The sequence below is a fragment of the Protopterus annectens genome, chromosome 13.part0 (genome assembly GCF_019279795.1).
Source record: "Protopterus annectens isolate FY-2018-M chromosome 13.part0, PAN1.0, whole genome shotgun sequence".
Lineage (NCBI taxonomy): Eukaryota > Metazoa > Chordata > Ceratodontiformes > Protopteridae > Protopterus > Protopterus annectens.
Genome location: NC_056747.1, coordinates 1,038,850,221 through 1,038,869,695, shown reverse-complemented (window position 1 = coordinate 1,038,869,695; position 19,475 = coordinate 1,038,850,221). Strand labels below are relative to the sequence as shown.

Sequence of the window (19,475 nt, the reverse complement as noted above, 5' to 3'; positions counted from 1 at the left end):
TGCACCCAGGAATATTATCTCTTGAGAGGGTACTAGTTTTGATTTATTTTCGTTTACTGTGTACCCTAGGCAAATAAGTAATCTTTTTACAAACTCCAGATGCTGTAGTAGAATATCTTTGTCCTTTGCTTGAATAAGGCAGTCGTCCAAGGGGTATATTTGAATTCCTCTGTCTGCAAAATGCAATTACTGGTGCCAGGCATTTTGTGAAGACCCTGGGAGCAGTAGATAAGCCAAAGGGCAGTGCAGAGAATTGGTAGTGCAGTGAGCCAGCTATGAATCTGAGGTATCTTCTGCAAGATTGTCTGATTGGTACATGCAGGTATGCCTCTTTGAGGTCCAAAGTTACAAGCCAAGCCTTCTTGTCCAGCATGGGCAGAAGCTGCTGTAGAGTCAACATTTTGAATTTTGGGACGTCCAGAAAAGTATTTAGAATAGACAGGTCCAGAATTGGTCTCCAGGCTTTGTCCTTTCTTGGTACTAAGAAGTCTTGAGTAAAATCCCTGTCCCTGCTCTTGGGGTGGCACTGGCTGAATAGCCCCCATGTCCATGAGAGATGAAATTAGAAGTTATGTACTCACCATAACGTTCCATCTGAGTAGGTGTATTCATTTGTCTGCAACCTGTGGGTTATGGATCCGATATCGGATCCGAACCGGCATGGTTTACCAGCTATGGATCCAAGCTCTCAGCTCCTCCCCTCACCCATAATGCCCTGCTCTACCCTCATGACCTCAGATCGAGTTTGCCAAAAGCAAGAACACCCTGAAAAGGGTAACACATAATATGCAGGAAACTGAAAGGCCAGGGGGATAGGAGGGTGGGATGGTTGCAGACAAATGAATACACCTACTCAGCTGGAACGTTATGGTGAGTACATAACTTCTAAATCTGAAGTAGGAGATTCATTTGTCTGCAACCTGTGGGACAGAGTCCCCAGCTACCTGAATCTTGGGCGCCCATCATGGAAGGATATTCCGGAGCACCGCGGAGCCAAATGATGCTCTACCCCTAGATGCAAGATCCAACTTATAGTGGGAAATAAAAGTATGAGATGAAGCCCACGTGGCTGCTGCACAAATATCATCTAGAGGAATCCTAGCCTTAAAGGCTGCCGAGGTAGATACTGACCGGGTTGAATGGGCGTGTACACCCTCCGGTGCGGGCCTTCCTGAAGCTTGATAAGCCAATAAGATACACTGTGAAATCCAGCGAGACAGAGAAACCTTAGAAATTGGCTTGCCCAAATTAAATTTAGCAAAGGAAATAAACAACTGGTCGGATTGCCTATGACCAGCCGTTCTGTTTAGATAAAATCTAAGTTGCCTGTGAACATCTAAGGAGTGAAGCTTGTATTCACCTTTATTTTCATATTTAGGAAAGAAAACAGGGAGGTTAATGGATTGATTAATGTTCGCTTCAGAAGCTACTTTAGGAAGAAATGACGGGTTGGTCCTGAGGTAAACACGGTCCGGATGAAATACCAAGTAAGGAGGTTTAGCTGATAATGCTTGGAGCTCTGAAACTCTCTTGGCCGATGTAATGGCTACTAAAAAGGCTGTCTTGAAAGACAAGAATTTGAGATCCACCGTAGCCGCTGGTTCGAAGGGGGGGTGGTCAAGGCCTGGAGAACTAAGGAGAGGTCCCAAGGAGGAACCGCTTGTTTCACAGGGGGCCTGAGAAGGAAAGTACCTTTAAGGAAAATTTTACACAACTTGGCTGACATGAGTGGACTAGAGTCATGACCAATGTGATAATGAGAAATTGCCGCCAGTTGTACTTTGACTGTGGAACTGCTGGCACCATCGTTAAAAAGAGTGGTTAGAAAGTCAAGCACTAAAGGGAGAGGAACCGTGAAGGGATTCAGGCCTTGCCGCTCCGCCCACAAAGAAAACCGCTTCCACTTGCTGCGGTAGACTTTCCTAGTGGACGGTTTATGAGCTGCCACCAGGATAGCCTTAACAGGTGACGAAATACCGGGAGTCCTGATCAAGAGTGGAACTGGAGCAGCCAAGCGGTCAGCTTCAGGTTGTCCAGGTTCGGAGGAGATATGCAGGATGGGTGGGATATCAGATCCGGAATGGGATCTAGAATCCAAGGAGGATTCACCGAGTGAGACCTTAGAAAGGGGAACCAGATCTGTCGAGGCCAAAACGGAGCAATGAGATTCATTCTGCAACCCGCCCGAGAGGCTTTCTGAAGAACTTGGAGCATCAGAGGCAAGGGTGGATAAGCGTACAGAAGACCGGGTGGCCAAGCATGCACCAGAGGTCTCTTGGAGAACCTCCTGGAGGGGGTATCAGAGCGAAAAAACTGTCACACTTGGTGTTTGAGGGAGAGGCAAAAAGATCGCATGAAGGAGTTCCCCACCGTGCGAATATGCGTTCCGCTACTTGAAAATTGAGAGACCACTCGTAAGGGGTCAGAATAGTGCGACTGAGCTTGTCCGCCAGGATGTTGGACCGACCCGGAATGTGCGTTGCTATTAGAAAGCGGTTGGTGGAGATTGCCCATTCCCAAACTCTCATGGCTTCTCGACAAACGGGGTAAGACCTTGTTCCCCCTTGCTTGTTGATGTACCAGACAACAGACATGTTGTCCGATTGAATCGCAATTGTTCCCAAGGGAAGAAAGTCCTGAAGTGCTAGCAACGCTAAGAGCACTGCTCTCATCTCTAGAACGTTGATATGCAGTAAGGTCTCTGAATCGTTCCACGTGCCTTGGACGGTCCGGCCCGCAAAATGCCCCACCCACCCGAGGCGGGAGGCGTCCGTGGTCACCGTGGCAAGAGGGGGAGAAGCACAAAATGGGCGGCCTTCGTGGAGATCTGGGGAGTGAATCCACCACAGGAGGGACCGCTTGCAAGCCTTGCTGATCGCAATGGGATGATGCATAGGGAGAGCAAGGTATGACCATTGTACTAAGAGAGTCCACTGGAGGATGTGCATATTGAGCCTGGCAAGAGGAAGAAGTGCTATAGCAGACGCCATGGACCCTAGAGCCCTCAGGACCAACTCCGCCGGAACAGAACTTGAGTGGAGAATGGCCCGCACCTGGAGCTGCAGATTTTGAACTCTGTCCGCAGTGAGGAAGGCTTTTAAACTCCTTGTGTCTAACCTGGCCCCTATAAAATCTAAGAGCTGTGTGGGCGCCAGGTTGGACTTCTTTGTATTTATTGTAATGCCCAGAAAGGGAGCAAGATGGAGAAAGGAGTCTCGTGCCAATAGTAGTAGATGCCTTGTTGGGGCGGTAAGAAGCCAGTCAACCAGGTAGGGAAAGACCTATACCCCCTGAAGCCTCAGGTGGGCCGCTACCACTGCTAATACTTTGGTGAACACTCTGGGGGCTGTGGTGAGACCAAAGGGAAGGACCCGGAACTGGTAGTGACTGGCTCCCAGCCGGAAGCGGAGGAACCTCCTGGAGCACCTGTCCATCAGGATGTGGTAGTACGCATCTTTGAGGTCTATAGAACACATCCAGTGATTTTCTCCCAGAAGGGGGAGAATAGATTGCAGAGTGACCATTCGGAATTTTTCCTTGGGGACTGCCAGGTTCAAGAGAGAAAGGTCTAGAATTGGTCTTAGTTCCCCTGTCTTTTTTGGCACTAAAAAGAACCTGGAGTAGAACCCTGATCCGATCTGGTCTGGGGGGACAGGCTGGATGGCTCTTTTCTTTAGCAGATGGCCAATTTCTGTCAAAGCGGCCTCCCGTTGACCGGGTGGAACGTCTGGGAGGGACTTCAACTTTGGTAAGTGACGAAAAGGGATGCGGTATCCTCTGGATATGATTTGGAGAACCCAGCGGTCTGATGTTATGGACTCCCATGCCGCTAGGTGCCCCGAACGTCCCCGACTGCCTCCAGAGTGGAGCAGCCGGGCAACCCTCAGGGTTGCTGCGCGGGCCGTTCAGAGAAAGGTTCTCTGGACCCGAAGTTCCTGGGAGCCCCTCTGCCTCTAGGGCGGCGTCCTCCCTGTCCTCCTCTGCCACGGAAGGACTGGTTGTCGAGCAGGCTGGGATTGCTGCGACTTCGAACCACATCTTCTTCTGACCCTTTTGGTTCCTAGAGTAGGGCCTCTGGGGTGCAGAGAAGCGGATTCGACGGCAGACAGCGTCTTCCGTCCTTCTCGCTCTGGGTCAAAGTGTCGCGAATGGTTTTGCCAAAGAGGCAGAACCATCAAAGGCGTTCGCAAATGACGCTTTGAAGGGCTCAGAAAAATCGCAGGACAGAGCCAGGCCTGACGCCTAGTGACTAGGCCTGCCCCTGCGGCTCTAGCGGCGCCTTCCGTAGCATGGGAGAGTAGCCGCATAGAGGTATTAGTAACTGATCTAAGAGTGGCCATACGGGTTGAGTGCAGCATTTTGTCCTCCTCCGACATGGACTCTGGGGGAGATGCAGCGTATTCTTTAATGAGATCTCGCTGCATCCTAATGACGTGCCAGGTAGTTCAGCGCCCTTACCGAGAAGGTCGCTGAACTAAACATCCGCTTCCCCAAGCGGTCCATCATCCGAGACTCCTTGCTCGGGGGATGGACTGAGGGACTCTCCTGAGCAAGTTCCCTCTTGGTGGCCGCCGCCGTCAACATGGCATCTACCGGAGGCCCCTTACTCCAATGGGCACGGTCGGACGGTGGGCTGAGGATCCTATCGGGCCTCTTAGGGATTGGCTCCACGGTGTCCGGTTCCTTCCACGCCCTGGTGGTAATGAGGTCCACCAGGGGTTCGGCAGGAGGGGACACCCAAGAGGTAGACGGGCCCGCTTCAAATGCCTCCAAGAACACGGACTCGTCCGAGGAAGACTTGGGGGCAGACCACCCCCCCCTTATACGGAGCATTTCCATGATGTCCCCAAATGAGACATCCTCGGGGGGTGACCATGGGGAGCCTTCCCCTTCCTCCAAGTCCGTGTCTTCCGTGAGAGACTCGGGGGAGTCAATGTGCCTCCTTTTGCACGTATGCTTGCGAGGAACATCCTCTGGGGGGCTGTCAGAGGACTCCTCGCAAGCAGCAACCTGTTCCAGGGGAGCAGCTTGGGGCACAGAAGCGGGCTGTCCCAAGGGCCGGATGGTGGAAGCCTGACCCAGTGCAGAGGGAGCGCTGGACGGAGCCGAAACAAGTGCCGGGGGTCCGGAGACCCTCAACAGGGCCCTCTCCACTACATCAAACGCCGAAAGGGAGCCGACCTCGACCAAAGGATCCGATAATCGGCTCCCCCTCGATCCGGTGGATCGGAGCCGGCCAAGCGCTCTGATCCGGGGACAGTGCGCTCCGACACTGACGGCGCCGGCGAGCACTGATCCCCCCGGATCCGAGGCTCGGATCCAGGCTCAGAGAGGTCGGATCCGATGCACTCGAGGGCAGGGTCGGATCCGAAGTACAAAGTTCTATCGGCGCCGACCTACCCCCAGCTCGGCTGCTCGGCTCAACTGCTCCGAACCCGGGTAGCGGGTCGGAAAAGGAGCAATCGGTTTGAAAAAGGGTGTTGAGCTCCCCCCCCAGAGGGGGGGGAGGCAAGAGCACTCCCATCTGCATCTGGGCCTGGATGAACCTTCTCATCATCCGGTCCAGATCAGCATCCGAAAGGCTATACGTAGATCTCGACGAGGCTACCGAGGTAGGCCTGGAGTGCCTCCTCGATAGCCTCGACGGAGATCGGGTCTCCTCCTCCTCAGTTCCCGTGAAAACACACTGGAGACCGGAGCCGAGGAGGAGGAGACCGAGCCGACAATGGAGCCGACAATGGAGCCGGGGGAGAAGCCCGCTTGGCTGGCGGGGCCGAAACAGAGGTCTCGGCCCGCCGCTTATGGTGCTTCTCTCCGTCCTTTTCTTAGCATCCCTCTCCTCCGAACCAGAAACGGGAGGTTGAGTCCCAGGAGGAGGAGGGGGAGCCGCAGAAGGAATAACCGTGGGTACGGTTACTCCCGAAGGAGCGGAGGTCGGAGCAGAGTCCGGCGGTAAAAGGCCCGCCAAAACAAGCTTGGACCTCCGCTCCTTCAATGCCCTGGGGTTGAACCCTGCACAAATGGAACATCCAGATGTGAGGTGTTCAACCCCCAGGCATCTAACACACCGAGTGTGGCCATCAGCTGGGGAAAGCTTATGGCCACACTCGGAGCATTTAGAAAAAATAGACTTGGGTTGCTCAGACATCCCAATCTACAACAGTAGTTACTATAACTAAAAAGTAACTAAAGAAACACAAAATCACTCACAGGCCCAACACACACACAGTGCTAACAGCGAGGGAGGGATATAACTTTTAGATTAAACACTAAAAAAAGTAAATATACCAAAGGGGAAACCTACACTTTCACATAAATAACCAAAAAAAATCTTAAATTTTACAATTTAAATACTTGAAACTAGCACTTAGCTGGAGAGCTTGAAAAACAATGCGGTCACCATGCTGCAAACGAGATCTGAGGTCATGAGGGTAGAGCAGGGCATTATGGGTGAGGGGAGGAGCTGAGAGCTTGGATCCATAGCTGGTAAACCATGCCGGTTCGGATCCGATATCGGATCCATAACCCACAGGTTGCAGACAAATGAATCTCCTACTTCAGATCTTGTTTTTGTGCCTCTTGCCATTGATTACATGGCAGGTCTGGCATGCCTTTTGCCTTTGGAAGAGTGTGAAAGTGGAACCTGTAACCCTGGGAGACTATATTTAAATCCCATTTGTCCTGGGTGATCTTGTGCCTGTTATGTGAAAAAAAATTAGAAGTTATGTACTCACCATAACGTTCCATCTGAGTAGGTGTATTCATTTGTCTGCAACCTGTGGGTTATGGATCCGATATCGGATCCGAACCGGCATGGTTTACCAGCTATGGATCCGAGCTCTCAGCTCCTCCCCTCACCCATAATGCCCTGCTCTCCCTACATGACCTCAGATCGAGTTTGCCAACAGCATGAACACCCTGAAAAGGGTAACACATCATATGCAGGAAACTGAAAAGGCCAGGGGGATAGGAGGGCGGGATGGTTGCAGACAAATGAATACACCTACTCAGATGGAACGTTATGGTGAGTACATAACTTCTAAATCTGAAGTAGGAGATTCATTTGTCTGCAACCTGTGGGACAGAGTCCCCAGCTACCTGAGTCTTGGGCGGCCATCATGGAAGGATATTCCAGAGCACCGCGGAGCCAAAGGATGCTCTACCCCTAGATGTAAGATCCAACTTGTAGTGGGAAATAAAGGTATGAGATGAAGCCCAAGCGGCTGCTGCACAAATATCATTTAGAGGAATCCTAGCCTTAAAGGCTGCCGAGGTAGAGACTGACCGGGTTGAATGGGCATGTACACCCTCAGGTGCGGGCCTTCCCGAAGCTTGATAAGCCAGTAAGATACATTGTGAAATCCAGCGAGATAATGAGACTTTAGAAATCGGCTTGCCCAAATTAAATTTAGCAAAGGAAATGAACAACTGGTCGGATTGCCTATGACCAGCCGTCCTGTTTAGATAAAATCTAAGTTGCCTGTGAACATCTAAGGAGTGAAGCTTGTATTCACCCTTGTTTTGATATTTAGGGAAGAAAACAGGGAGGTTAATGGATTGATTAATGTTTGCTTCAGAAGCTACCTTAGGAAGAAAGGACGGGTTGGTCCTGAGGTAAACACACGGTCCGGATGAAAGACCAAGTAAGGAGGTTTAGCTGATAATGCTTGAAGCTCTGAGACTCTCTTGGCCGAAGTAATGGCTACTAAGAAGGCGGTCTTGAAAGATAAGAATTTCAGATCTACCATAGCCGCCGGTTCGAAGGGGGGGGGGGCGGTCAAGGCCTGGAGAACTAAAGAAAGGTCCCAAGGAGGAACCGCTTGCTTTATAGGGGGCCTGAGAAGGAAAGTACCTTTAAGGAAAATCTTACACAATTTGGCAGACATCAGTGGACTGGAGTCATGACCAATGTGATAATGAGAAATTGCCGCAAGTTGTACTTTGACCGTGGAACTGCTGGCACCATCATTAAAAAGAGTGGTTAAGAAGTCAAGCACCAAAGGGAGAGGAACTGTGAAGGGGTTTAGGCCTTGCCGCTCCGCCCACAAGGAGAACCGTTTCCACTTACTGCGGTAGACTTTCCTAGTGGATGGCTTATGAGCTGCCACCAGGATGGCCTTAACAGGGGACGAAATACTGGGAGTCCTGATCAGGAGTGGAACTGGAGCAGCCAAGCGGTCAGCTTCAGGTTGTCCAGGTTCGGAGGAGATAAGTAGGATGGATGAGATATCAGATCCGGAATGGGATCTAGAATCCAAGGAGGATTCACTGAGTGAGACCTTAGGAAGGGGAACCAGATCTATCGAGGCCAAAATGGAGCAATGAGAATCATTCTGCACCCCAACCGAGAGGCTTTCTGAAGAACTTGGAGCATCAGAGGCAAGGGGGGATAAGCATAAAGAAGACCGGGTGGCCAAGCATGCACCAGAGCGTCTCTTGGGGCACCTCCAGGAGGAGGTATCAGAGCGAAAAAACTGTCGCACTTGGTGTTTGAGGGAGACGCAAAAAGATCGCAACAAGGAGTTCCCCACTGTGTGAAGATGCGTTCCGCTACCTGAGTATTGAGAGACCACTCGTAGGGGGTGAGAATGGTGCGACTGAGTTTGTCCGCCAGGATGTTGGACCGACCCGGAATATGCGTTGCTATGAGAAAGCGGTTGGTGGAGATTGCCCATTCCCACACTCTCATGGCTTCTCGACAAAGGGGGTAAGACCTGGTTCCTCCCTGTTTGTTGATATACCAGACAACAGACATGTTGTCCGATTGAATCGCAATTGTTCCCAAGGGAAGAAAGGCCTGAAGTGCTAGCAACGCTAAGAGCACTGCTCTCATCTCTAGAACATTGATATGCAGTGAGGTCTCTGAATCGTCCCACGTGCCTTGGACCGTCCGGCCTGCAAAATGCCCCCCACCCGAGGCGGGAGGCGTCTGTGGTCACCGTGGCGAGAGGGGGAGAGGCACAAAAGGGGCGGCCTCCATGGAGATCTGGAGAGTGTAGCCACCACAGGAGGGACCGCCTGCAAGCCTTGCTGATCGCAATGGGATGATGCATAGGAAGAGCAAGATACGACCACTGAACCAGGAGTGTCCATTGAAGGATATGCATATTGAACCTGGCGAGAGGAAGAAGCGCTATCGCTGCCGCCATGGACCCCAGGGCCCTCAGGACCAACTCCGCCGGAACTGAGCTTGAGTGGAGAATGGCCCGCACCTGGAGCTGTAGGTTTTGAACTCTGTCCGCAGTGAGGAAGGCTCTCAATCTCCTCGTGTCTAACCTGGCACCTATAAAATCTATGAACTGCGTGGGTGCTAGGTTGGATTTTTTGTGTTTATCGTGATGCCCAGGCAGGGAGCAAGATGGAGAAAGGAGTCTCGCGCCAAGAGAAGTAGATGCCTTGTTGGGGCGGTGAGAAGCCAGTCGTCCAGGTAGGGAAAGACCTGTACCCCCTGAAGCCTCAGGTGGGCCGCTACCACTGCTAATACTTTGGTGAACACCCTGGGGGCTGTGGTGAGACCAAAGGGAAGGACCCGGAATTGGTAGTGACTGGCTCCCAGCCGGAAGCGGAGAAACCTCCTGGAGCGCCTGTCCATTAGTATGTGGTAGTACGCATCCTTGAGGTCTATGGAGCACATCCAGTGGTTTTCTCCCAGAAGGGGGAGAATAGACTGCAATGTAACCATTCGGAATTTCTCCTTGGGAACTGCCAGGTTCAAGAGAGAAAGGTCTAAAATTGGTCTTAGATCCCCCGTCTTTTTTGGCACTAAAAAGAACCTGGAGTAGAACCCTAATCCGATCTGGTCTGGGGGGACGGGCTGGATGGCTCTTTTCTTTAGCAGATGGCCAATTTCTGCCAAAGCAGCCTCCCACTGACCGGGTGGAACGTCGGGGAGGGACTTCAATTTTGGCAAGTGACGAAAAGGGATACGATATCCTCTGGATATGATCTGGAGGACCCAGCGGTCTGATGTTATGGACTCCCATGCTGCTAGGTCCTCCGAAAAATGTCCCCCGACTGCCTCCAGAGTGGAGCAGCCGGGCAACCCTTCAGGGCAGCTGCGCAGGCCGTTCAGAGAAGGGTTCTCTGGACCCGAAGTTCCTGGGAGCCCCTCTGCCCCTAGGGCGGCGTCCTCCCTGTCCTCCTCTGCCACGGAAGGACTGGTTGTCCGGAGCAGGCTGGGATTGCTGCGACTTCCAGAACCACATCTTCTTCTGACCCTTTTGGTTCCTAGAATAGGGCCTCTGGGGTACAGAGAAGCGGATTCCGACGGCAGACAGCGTCTTCCCGTCCTTCTCGCTCTGGGTCAAAGTGTCAAGAACAGTTTTGCCAAAGAGGGCAGAACCATCAAAAGGGGCGTTCGCAAATGACGCCTTGAAGGGCTCCGAGAAATCGCAATGACGGAGCCAGGCCTGACGTCTGGTAACTAGGCCTGCCCCTGCGGCTCTAGCGGCACCTTCCATAGCATGGGACAGTAGCCGCATAGAGGTATTAGTGACGGACCTGAGAGTGGCCATACGGGTGGAGTGCAGCACTTTGTCCTCCTCCGACATGGACTCTGGGGGGGATGCAGCGTATTCTTTTATAAGATCGCGCTGCATCCTAATCACATGTGCCAGGTAGTTCAGCGCCCTCACTGAGAAGGTCGCTGAACTAAACATCCACTTCCCCAAGTGGTCCATCATCCGAGACTCCTTGCTCGGGGGATGGACTGAGGGACTCTCCTGAGCAAGTTCCCTCTTGGTGGCAGCCGCCAACATGGCATCTACCGGAGGCCCCTTACTCCAATGGGCACGGTCAGCCGGGGGACTGAGAATACGGTCGGGCCTTTTTGGGATTGGCTCCACGATGTCCGGTTCCTTCCATGCCCTGGTGGTAATGAGGTCCACCAGGGGGTCGGCAGGAGGGGACACCCAAGAGGTAGACGGGCCCGCTTCAAATGCCTCCAAGAACACAGACTCGTCCGAGGAAGACTTGGGGGCAGACCACCCCCCCTTATGCGGAGCATTTCCATGATGTCTCCAAATGAGACATCCTCAGGGGGTGATCTTGGGGAGCCTTCCCCTTCCTCCAAGTCCGTGTCTTCTGTGAGAGACTCGGGGGAGTCAATGTGCCTCCTTTTGCACGTATGTTTGCGGGGAACATCCTCTGGGGGGCTGTCAGAGGACTCCTCGCAAACAGTGACCTGTTCCAAGGGAACAGCTTGGGGCAAAGGAGCGGGCTGTCCCAAGGGCCGGATGGTGGAAGCCTGACCCAGTGCAGATGGAGCGCGGGACGGAGGCGAAGCAAGTGCCGGGGGTCCGGAGACCCTCAACAGGGCCCTCTCCACTACATCAAAAGCCGAAGGGGAGCCGACCTCGACCAATGGATCCGACAATCGGCTCCCCCTCGGATCCGAGGAGTGGATCTGAGCCGGCGCCGAAGCGTTTGGATCCGAAGGGACAGTGCGCTCCGACACAGATGGTGCCGAAGGAGCAGTGATCCCCCCGGATCCGAAGCTCGGATCCAGGCTCCGAGAGGTCGGATCCGAAGCACTCGAGGGCAGGGTCGGATCCGGTACCAGTACTTCGGCGCCGACCCACCCCGCCCGGCTGCTCGGCTCCAACTGCTCCGAACCCGGGTAGCGGGTCGGAGAAGGAGCAATTGGTTTAAAGAAAGGGGTCGAGCTCCCCCCCAGAGGGGGGGGCAAGAGCACTCCCATCTGCATCTGGGCCTGGATGAACCTTCTCATCATCCGGTCCAGATCAGCATCTGACAAGCTACAGGTCGATCTCGACGAGGCTACCGAGGTAGGCCTTGAGTGCCTCCTGGATAGCCTCGACGGAGATCGGGTCTCCTCCTCCTCAGGTCCCGGTGAAAAGCACACAGGTGACCGGAGCCGAGGAGGGGGAGAACCAGCAGACAAGGAGGCCGGAGGAGAAGCCCGCTTGGCAGGCGGGGCCGAAACAGAGGTCTCGGCCCGCCGCTTATGGTGCTTCTCCCTCCGGTCCTTCTTTCTAGCTTCCCTCGCCTCCGAACCACTACAGGGAGGTTGAGTCCCAAAAGGAGGAGGGGGAGCCTGAGAGGAGGCAACCATCGAAACGGTTCCCCCCGAAGGAGCGGAGGCCGGAGCCGAGTCCGGGGGCAAAAGTCCCGCCAAGACAAGCTTGGACCTCCGCTCCTTCAATGCCCTGGGGTTGAACCCTGCACAAATGGAACATCCAGAAGTGAGGTGTTCAACCCCAAGGCATCTGACGAGTGTGGCCATCAGCAGGGGAAAGCTTATGGCCACACTCGGAGCACTTAGAGAACACAGCTTTGGGTTGTTCAGACATCCCAAAGAACTAAAAGTTACTTAAACTAAAGGTAGAAAGTAAAAGCAACTAAACACACACTACGCTACCAGCGAGGGGAGGGAAATTAAGTAAAAATAATATTAAAACACTAAATAAGTATAACTATGTAAAAGGGAATCCTAGACTTTCACTCAACTTTCACACAAAAAATTAAATTTTAACTGTCTAAACACTTGAAAAATTCACTTAGCTGAAGAGCTCAGGAACACTAATCTGGTCACCAGCGCGGCAAACTAGATCTGGGGTCATGTAGGGAGAGCAGGGCATTATGGGTGAGGGGAGGAGCTGAGAGCTCGGATCCATAGCTGGTAAACCATGCCGGTTCGGATCCGATATCGGATCCATAACCCACAGGTTGCAGACAAATGAATCTCCTACTTCAGATTGCTAGCTTTCCCCCTAAGGGTGCTGCCAAAAAATAAGTGCTTGGTATAGGGAAGTCACTGGGACCGTTTTCTATAAGGCTGCAATTTGTCTTCTCTGCTTTTTGAGGTAGAAGCACCCCATTGTTTGGGCCTGTATGAGCCCTGGGGTTGTTGCCTGCCTCTAGGGCATCTGAATCCGCCTCTTTGTGGTCTGTCTGACACTGGAAAGGACCAATTCTTAGAGGGCCAGTTCTTGCTAAATCTGGGTGGCTGTACCTGTAAGAAATCCTTTACTGTCTGCATAGATTTTGCCTTATCCTCCATTTTCTTTAACACCTCCTCTGCCTTAACACCAAACAAAGTATCACGCTGTAATGGAGCATCCAATAATTTTGCTTTAACATGATCAGGCAGACTCTGTTCCTTTAATCAAGCATGCCTTCTAATAACAGAACCTGTAACAGCGGCCCTGCACGAGGCCTCCAGTGAATCATAGCCACATTGCAAAGTTTGTTTTCCCACTTGTTCAGCTGCATGCAATAAATCCTGCAAATTTTTGTTTGAAGAACATTCTGAATTTGTCAGCATTTTTTATTTTAACAAAGACATTAAGTATTGCTGATATTTGAGCATATGAAACTGACAATTTAAAGCCCTTGCAGCCAAGGTAGCAGAAGTGTAAACTTTTTTCCCCCATCTGTCCAAAGCCCTAGAATCTCTGTCTGAGGGAACAAGGTTTTTGGCAGAAGCAGCCTTGACCCCTTTGGGACCCTGTGAGATAGTTTCTGGGTCAGCAGCAGGGTTTTTTTTAAAGAAATTTATGGGAGTCTGGGACCCTGTAGTACCTGTCCGGCTTAACAGGGGCAGGAGGTAAAGAGTCTGGAGACAGGCCGTACTTTGAAAAAACAGCATCTACTATGTCTAGAACAGGGGGAATTGCAAGAGGTCTGTGCTGAGGAAGTAAAACAAAATCTCTAAGTCTTTTCTTAGAATCGGAATAATCCTGGCTCTCCCAATGGAAATGCTCCCTCATGGTATGCAGGGTTCCCCAAAAGAATAGTCCTCAGGAGGAGAAGCTGAAGGAATAGAATCTTCAGCATCAGAATCCTCATAGGGAGGAACAGAATATCCCTGATCAAAAGAGGAATCAGAGGAAATGGAAACCTGATCAGAGGAATCATATTCAGTGTCTTGCCTAGGCCTCTTATCAGGAGGGGGATGGGAACCCCTGATCAAAGTAATTAGGTCTTCGGCCATTTTGAGCATCTGTTTCTTAGGCATAGAAGCCTGTCCTGAAGAATGCTGTACTGGTTTCCTTGTCTTTAAAACTGTTTTAGACTTTATCTTGGATGCTGAAGTAGGCTTTATATAAAGTTGCGTAGGTCTGAAGACACCCTCAGAAGCCGATGCCTACTCAGCGGCTCTGGACCCATCTGAGGGATTAATTTCCGAAGGGCCAATACCTTGAGTATCCAGAGGCCTAGCTGTCTCCACGTGGGAGTCGGAGGCGGCCTGTGGCTCTGAGGTAGCAGGAGTCAGGGGCTGCGAAAGCGCCTCACTGAGCACCGGCGACAGGCCTAGAAGAGGCTTCGTCGGTTTTGGACCTCGGATGCTTGTCCTTGTCTTTAGCCTTGCGTTTTTTATGAATTCCAGTCGTCGGTTGTTCCGACGGCATTGTGTAGTTAAACCTTCTGCCAAAATAATGAAAAGCAAAATCGTACCGACGCTTAATAGTGCGTTGGTTAAATCTAGCACAAAACCGACAACTAGCAACATCGTGGTCAGGGCCTAGGCAAGGAATACAGTAAGAGTGGAAATCCCTATGAGGTATTTGCTTCCCACAAGAAATACAATTGTTAACTTTTTCTGACATCGGATTGGAGCAAGAAAAAAGTTTCCCCAACAGGCTACTTACCTTTATTGAAGACTTCGGATCTGAAATTCGATTTTGAAAATCTCAGGAGTCGGCCGACCGGCACTTGCGAACTGCTTTTGCTTCGGGCACCACGCGGCAAGAAAGACTGAAGAAAATGGCGTCGACTGCATCTTTTATACCCCTGGCGCACTGACGTCAGGGAAGAGGAGACAGTAACAGACGCCGGACCAGGACTTTGGAATTCAGGCCGACTGCGGGTAGCCTGCCGGCAGGAAAACCCAAGTGTAATAACTGCAACAGTGAAACACGATGAACATCCAAAGCCTCTAAGGGATGTGCATGCTGCACCCAAACTGTTTTCAGAAACCACTCTACTTCCCCCATGTGAAGTTTGGCCAGCAGTAACACTGAAATGGTAGATGCCATGAGTTCCAGAGGTCTATGAAACTCCCTGGCTGTGAGAGGCTACAGGGAGAAGAGTTTGGAAGAAAGAAATGAGGGACAGAGTCTTTGGAGGAAGGAGAGATGCCAGCATAAGGTCTGTCTGTATCCTTCACCCCAGGAAAACATGATCCTGAGAAGGGGGTGAAGATTGATTTTGTAAAATTTATGGTGAACCCTAGGTTTTGCAGAAGGGAAATGGTAAAGTGTAGGTTCTGCAGCAAGATCTCTGGTGAAGATGCCCCAATCAGAAGGTCATCTACGTAAGGGAAAACTTGGATGCCTTGAAGCCTGCAGAAAGCAATTACAGGTGCTAGGCATTTGATGAATACCTCTGGGGCAGTAAAGTTCAAAGAGTAAAGCAGAGAACTGATAATGCAAGGAAGCAACAGGGAAATGTAAACATTTCCTGCAAACGGGATGGATAAGAATGTAAAGTTAGGCATCCTTGCTATACAGCCATAAAAGCTTGAGGAAGAATGAGAAGAAACAAGTCTAAAGGGACAGCATACAGAAAGAAGGAACCTTTGAGAAGGTGTTGGTGTGTGAGATCCAAAATTGGTCTCCAGTGACCATCCTTTCTGGGCACTAGAAACATTCTGGAATAAAATACTCTTCCTTTGTGGGTGGGTGGAACCTCCTGAATTGTTCCCTGATTCAACAAGTCTCGAAGAACCTCTGGAAACAAATGCAGCTGTTCCAGAGGAGGCTGTAGAATGCCCATAAAGGGAGGAAGAGATTTCCAGATCACAAAATAACAGTTCTGAATAATGGAAAGAACCAGTGTGTCCTGAGTAATGTTTCCTCAAACTAGAAGAGACAGAGAACGATGAAGGGAAACAGGAATAAGGCTGTGGTGAGAGTGGTAGTCACAGACTACCTGTCTTGTCAGGAAAAGGCTGCTTCTAGGCAGAAGCAGACTGAGAAGTCTTAGGTGGAGGAGGCCTCTTGCCACCCTTTTTAGCCTTAGATGGAGGAATGTGAACCTGTTTCTGCACAAAAACAGTCTTGGAGAGATAATTTCTGTGAAACTTACGCACAGGTGAGACAAAAATAAATCCTGTAGCTCATTACCTTTCTCCTGCAAAGACATAAAAAAAAAAAATCATCAGCAGCAGAACCAAACAAAGCTTTATTACCCAGAGGGGCATCCAGTAAATTAGCTTTAATGTTATCTGTCAATGGTTGACGTCTTAACCAGGAATATCTTCTCAAAACAGAACCTGAGATACTTCTGCTGCATTATATCTACACGTAACTGAATGCCTTGCTACCAGAGAAGCTCCTTATAAGGACAAGGCATTAGTTTACCTTCTGAATCAGGAAGATCAGAAATAACTTGAGTGGCCGATGATAGAAAAGCCAAAGTAGATCTTGTCACGAGTCTGATAATTAATAGCAAGGAAAGCTAGGGTGGCAGAAGTACAAACCTTCTTCCCCAGCCTTTCTATAGTCCTGCTTTCCTTATGAGAGGGAGAAATGAAGTAGATGGCAGTAATCTGGAAGGTTTATCCGAAGCCACAGAGACTACAGCACATCAAGCAGATGGACATCTAAAAAGAAATCTGCTATCCTCTGGCACTTTGTAAAAGCGGTCTGGCTTCTTAGGGGCTGGGGGCTGACAATCCGGAGTTTGGGATGTTTAAACAAAAGCATCCAATAAAGCATGCAAAACTGAAGGAACAGCAGAAGGGGACTCCATTTGCAACAGGTCGTAGTATCTCTTCTGCACATGACTAAACTGGGAACTATCCCACTTGAAAAACCCACTCAATTTGGAAATAGCTTCCCCAAAAGTAATCTCATTTATAGCAGAATCAGTACCACTAGACTCCTCTTCTGGAGCAGCATACTCCAAAGGAGAAGTAATCTGGGTAGAGTAGGCTAAGGATTTATCATCTGAAAAAAATTTCTTCCTCAGAATAATCCTGTTCCCTAATTCTCTTTTGTGGTGAAGATGTCCAAGGTGGGGTGGAATTAGAGATACCAAAAGGAGGCTTAAGGGCCATAACGGCATTAAACAGGCCTTGGGTAAAACTCTGCCATTCACCTTGTGAATCTCTGGGGGGGCGGGTGTAATGCTTGGTCTTTTGCCTCTTTTTATTGTGCACATCCTCCTTATGAAACTTGGAATGGCCTGACACAGGCCTATACTCCACAACTGTAGTCAAGACTTCTTCCTTAACTAGTATTTGAGAGATCCTCCTAGGGCCTGCTGAAATCACAAGTCTTGGTTCCCTCCTGAGCATCCAAAGTGGATGTCAGCAAAGCCTCCAAGGTCGTGCCTTCAGCTGAAGAATCCAAACCAAGTACCAGACAGATGTCCGGGCCTTCATCAGCCTTGAGAGAGACATCCGATGTAGGAAGTGCATCCCAAGAGCCAGACCTAAGGTGTTTGGCCTTTCTCTTCACAATTACCTCAGCAGAAGACCCAGACTGAACCTCCATAGCATCTTTCGCTAAGTGTTTCAGATGCTGGTTTTCTAGATAAATAGCTAGTGAGGCCAGATGGCTACACAAAGTCTTAAGCACAAAGGCCTGGCAAATGGAAATAGTTTTATGGTCATGAGTAGGCCATAAGCAAAATAAGCACTGGCCGTGACCAGCTTTATGTGGAATCGGTCTCCCACATTGGCGTTTGCCTTTCTTGGATGAAATGAAAAAGCCTCACAAACACAGTAGCAAAAAAGGAGGAAACCCCCAACGAGGCACATATCTGAAATGGCTTAATACAGCAGCAAACAACCTGGGTGAGCAGACTGAAAATTGGATATAGTATCAGGACTGGCGGCAGAGAAGTTCTGAGGACAGTAGGTGTGGAAGTCGCATTCATTCCCTATGTACGCTGGGAGCATACGTGTGACGCCCAGCATACTTGCAAGTAGTAAAAGGCTTTGGTATACTGGCCGGATGTTGGGTCGCCCTTGGTAAGAAATTCTCATCTTATAAATGCTGCAACAGTAGTACAAGAGGACATCTGTGGTCCTTTAAATCAGGATGAGATTAACAATGTGTGCAAATGTGAGGCACATACATGCATGCATCCCCCTAACATAGAATCTTTCAAATAAAAATTCCAGATTGTGACAGGAGGATCCTCACTGATAACTACACTGAATAATGACATGACTTGAAAATGCTTATTCATGGATCTCAGTAAAGCAGCTTTGCTGAAATAACTTGGTTGTCAAAATGATGCTGTCACAATGAAGTCAGCGTTTACTCACATTATGTGTAATGCAGCTTTTTAAGCCATTAACGCAAAACATGAGCACTTCAAATTAACTTTTTAAGATTTTCTTTAAGTACCAAAGTAGTCCAGCATTAAACTGTCAAAAACGAGATACTATACTTTTTTTTTTTTTTTTTTTGCAGGACCAGCAAGTCTGTTCTTATCAGTTGCCAACATTTTAAATGAAAAAAGACACTCAGGTATGCTATGATGGAAGAAATCTGCTAAACAGACATAAATGAATCAATTAGATTAAACCCTGACCTTGGGACTGCACTAATTCAGCACGGAGAATTGCAACTACAGGACTACAACCTGCCTCGGGGACTTCACATATGATAAGAACATCAAACACTGGAATGCTCACACAAGCTCCTGTCTGCTGGCTGCCTTCCATTTATGGACATAACCCTGTTTATCTTCCCTGTTTCAGTCACCTAGAATTTCAGACTGCTTGGTGCCCAAGTTAATCTCTGGTATATGCAGCAGCACTGTTTTTTTTATTAGTTTAGCTCTTGGTTCTGAAACAGTATACAAAGTGAAATCAACCAACTTTCCTTTGTTCACATCTTCTATACAAGAAACAACAACATGGGGTCAACATTTTAATTTCATATATCTAAACTGTGATTTTTATTTAAGAAAGACATACTTACTTCTGCAGATTCCAGATCTTTATTGTATGATTTTGGAGGGAATCTCATGGCCTAAAAATAAACAAAATCAGTATAGAACTTGAAATTTCTAGTTTAAATTATTTGCATATCATGTAAGTGAACATGCACTATAAATACTTTTAGCTATTCCAGTTTAAAACTAACAAAAGACAATTTGCTTTGTGTTCTTAATAAAACACATGTAAATATGAAAGATTACTGTCAATGAACAGCTTTCATATACATATAACCAAAGAAAACTGTGGACTGCTTACCTTGACAGACATATTGTGAATATCAAGGCAAAAAGCAATTCGTTGATGGAATGCTAATTGAGGTTCACGAGTAGCATAAATATCAATAGTTTCTTTTGACTGGACATATCCTTTTTCATGGTTGATGCTAGCCTCTATCACACCATCACGGATTGCCTGAAACACAGAAACAGACTAGATCAACAAACAACTCTGTAAAGAGAACCATGGTTGCACTGACAATGGTGTAACAGTTTTAAAGAGACACAGCTAGAAAAAATGGTCACACAACAATGAAAGATAGACACAAATTATGCAT

At 49.4% G+C, this 19,475-nt stretch overlaps 1 protein-coding gene across 1 annotated transcript in view; it reads right to left on the bottom strand.

Annotated features, from left to right (window-relative positions):
* Window positions 1–19,475, bottom strand: part of PSMD3 (proteasome 26S subunit, non-ATPase 3) — an 816,031-nt gene that overhangs the window by 126,318 nt on the left and 670,238 nt on the right. The window contains exons 10-11 of the mRNA XM_044055035.1: window positions 19,178–19,333; window positions 18,903–18,953 (exon numbers count right to left, since the gene is read on the bottom strand). Coding sequence (XP_043910970.1) covers window positions 18,903–18,953; window positions 19,178–19,333 — 207 coding nt within the window. The remainder of the gene's footprint in view (window positions 1–18,902; window positions 18,954–19,177; window positions 19,334–19,475) is intronic.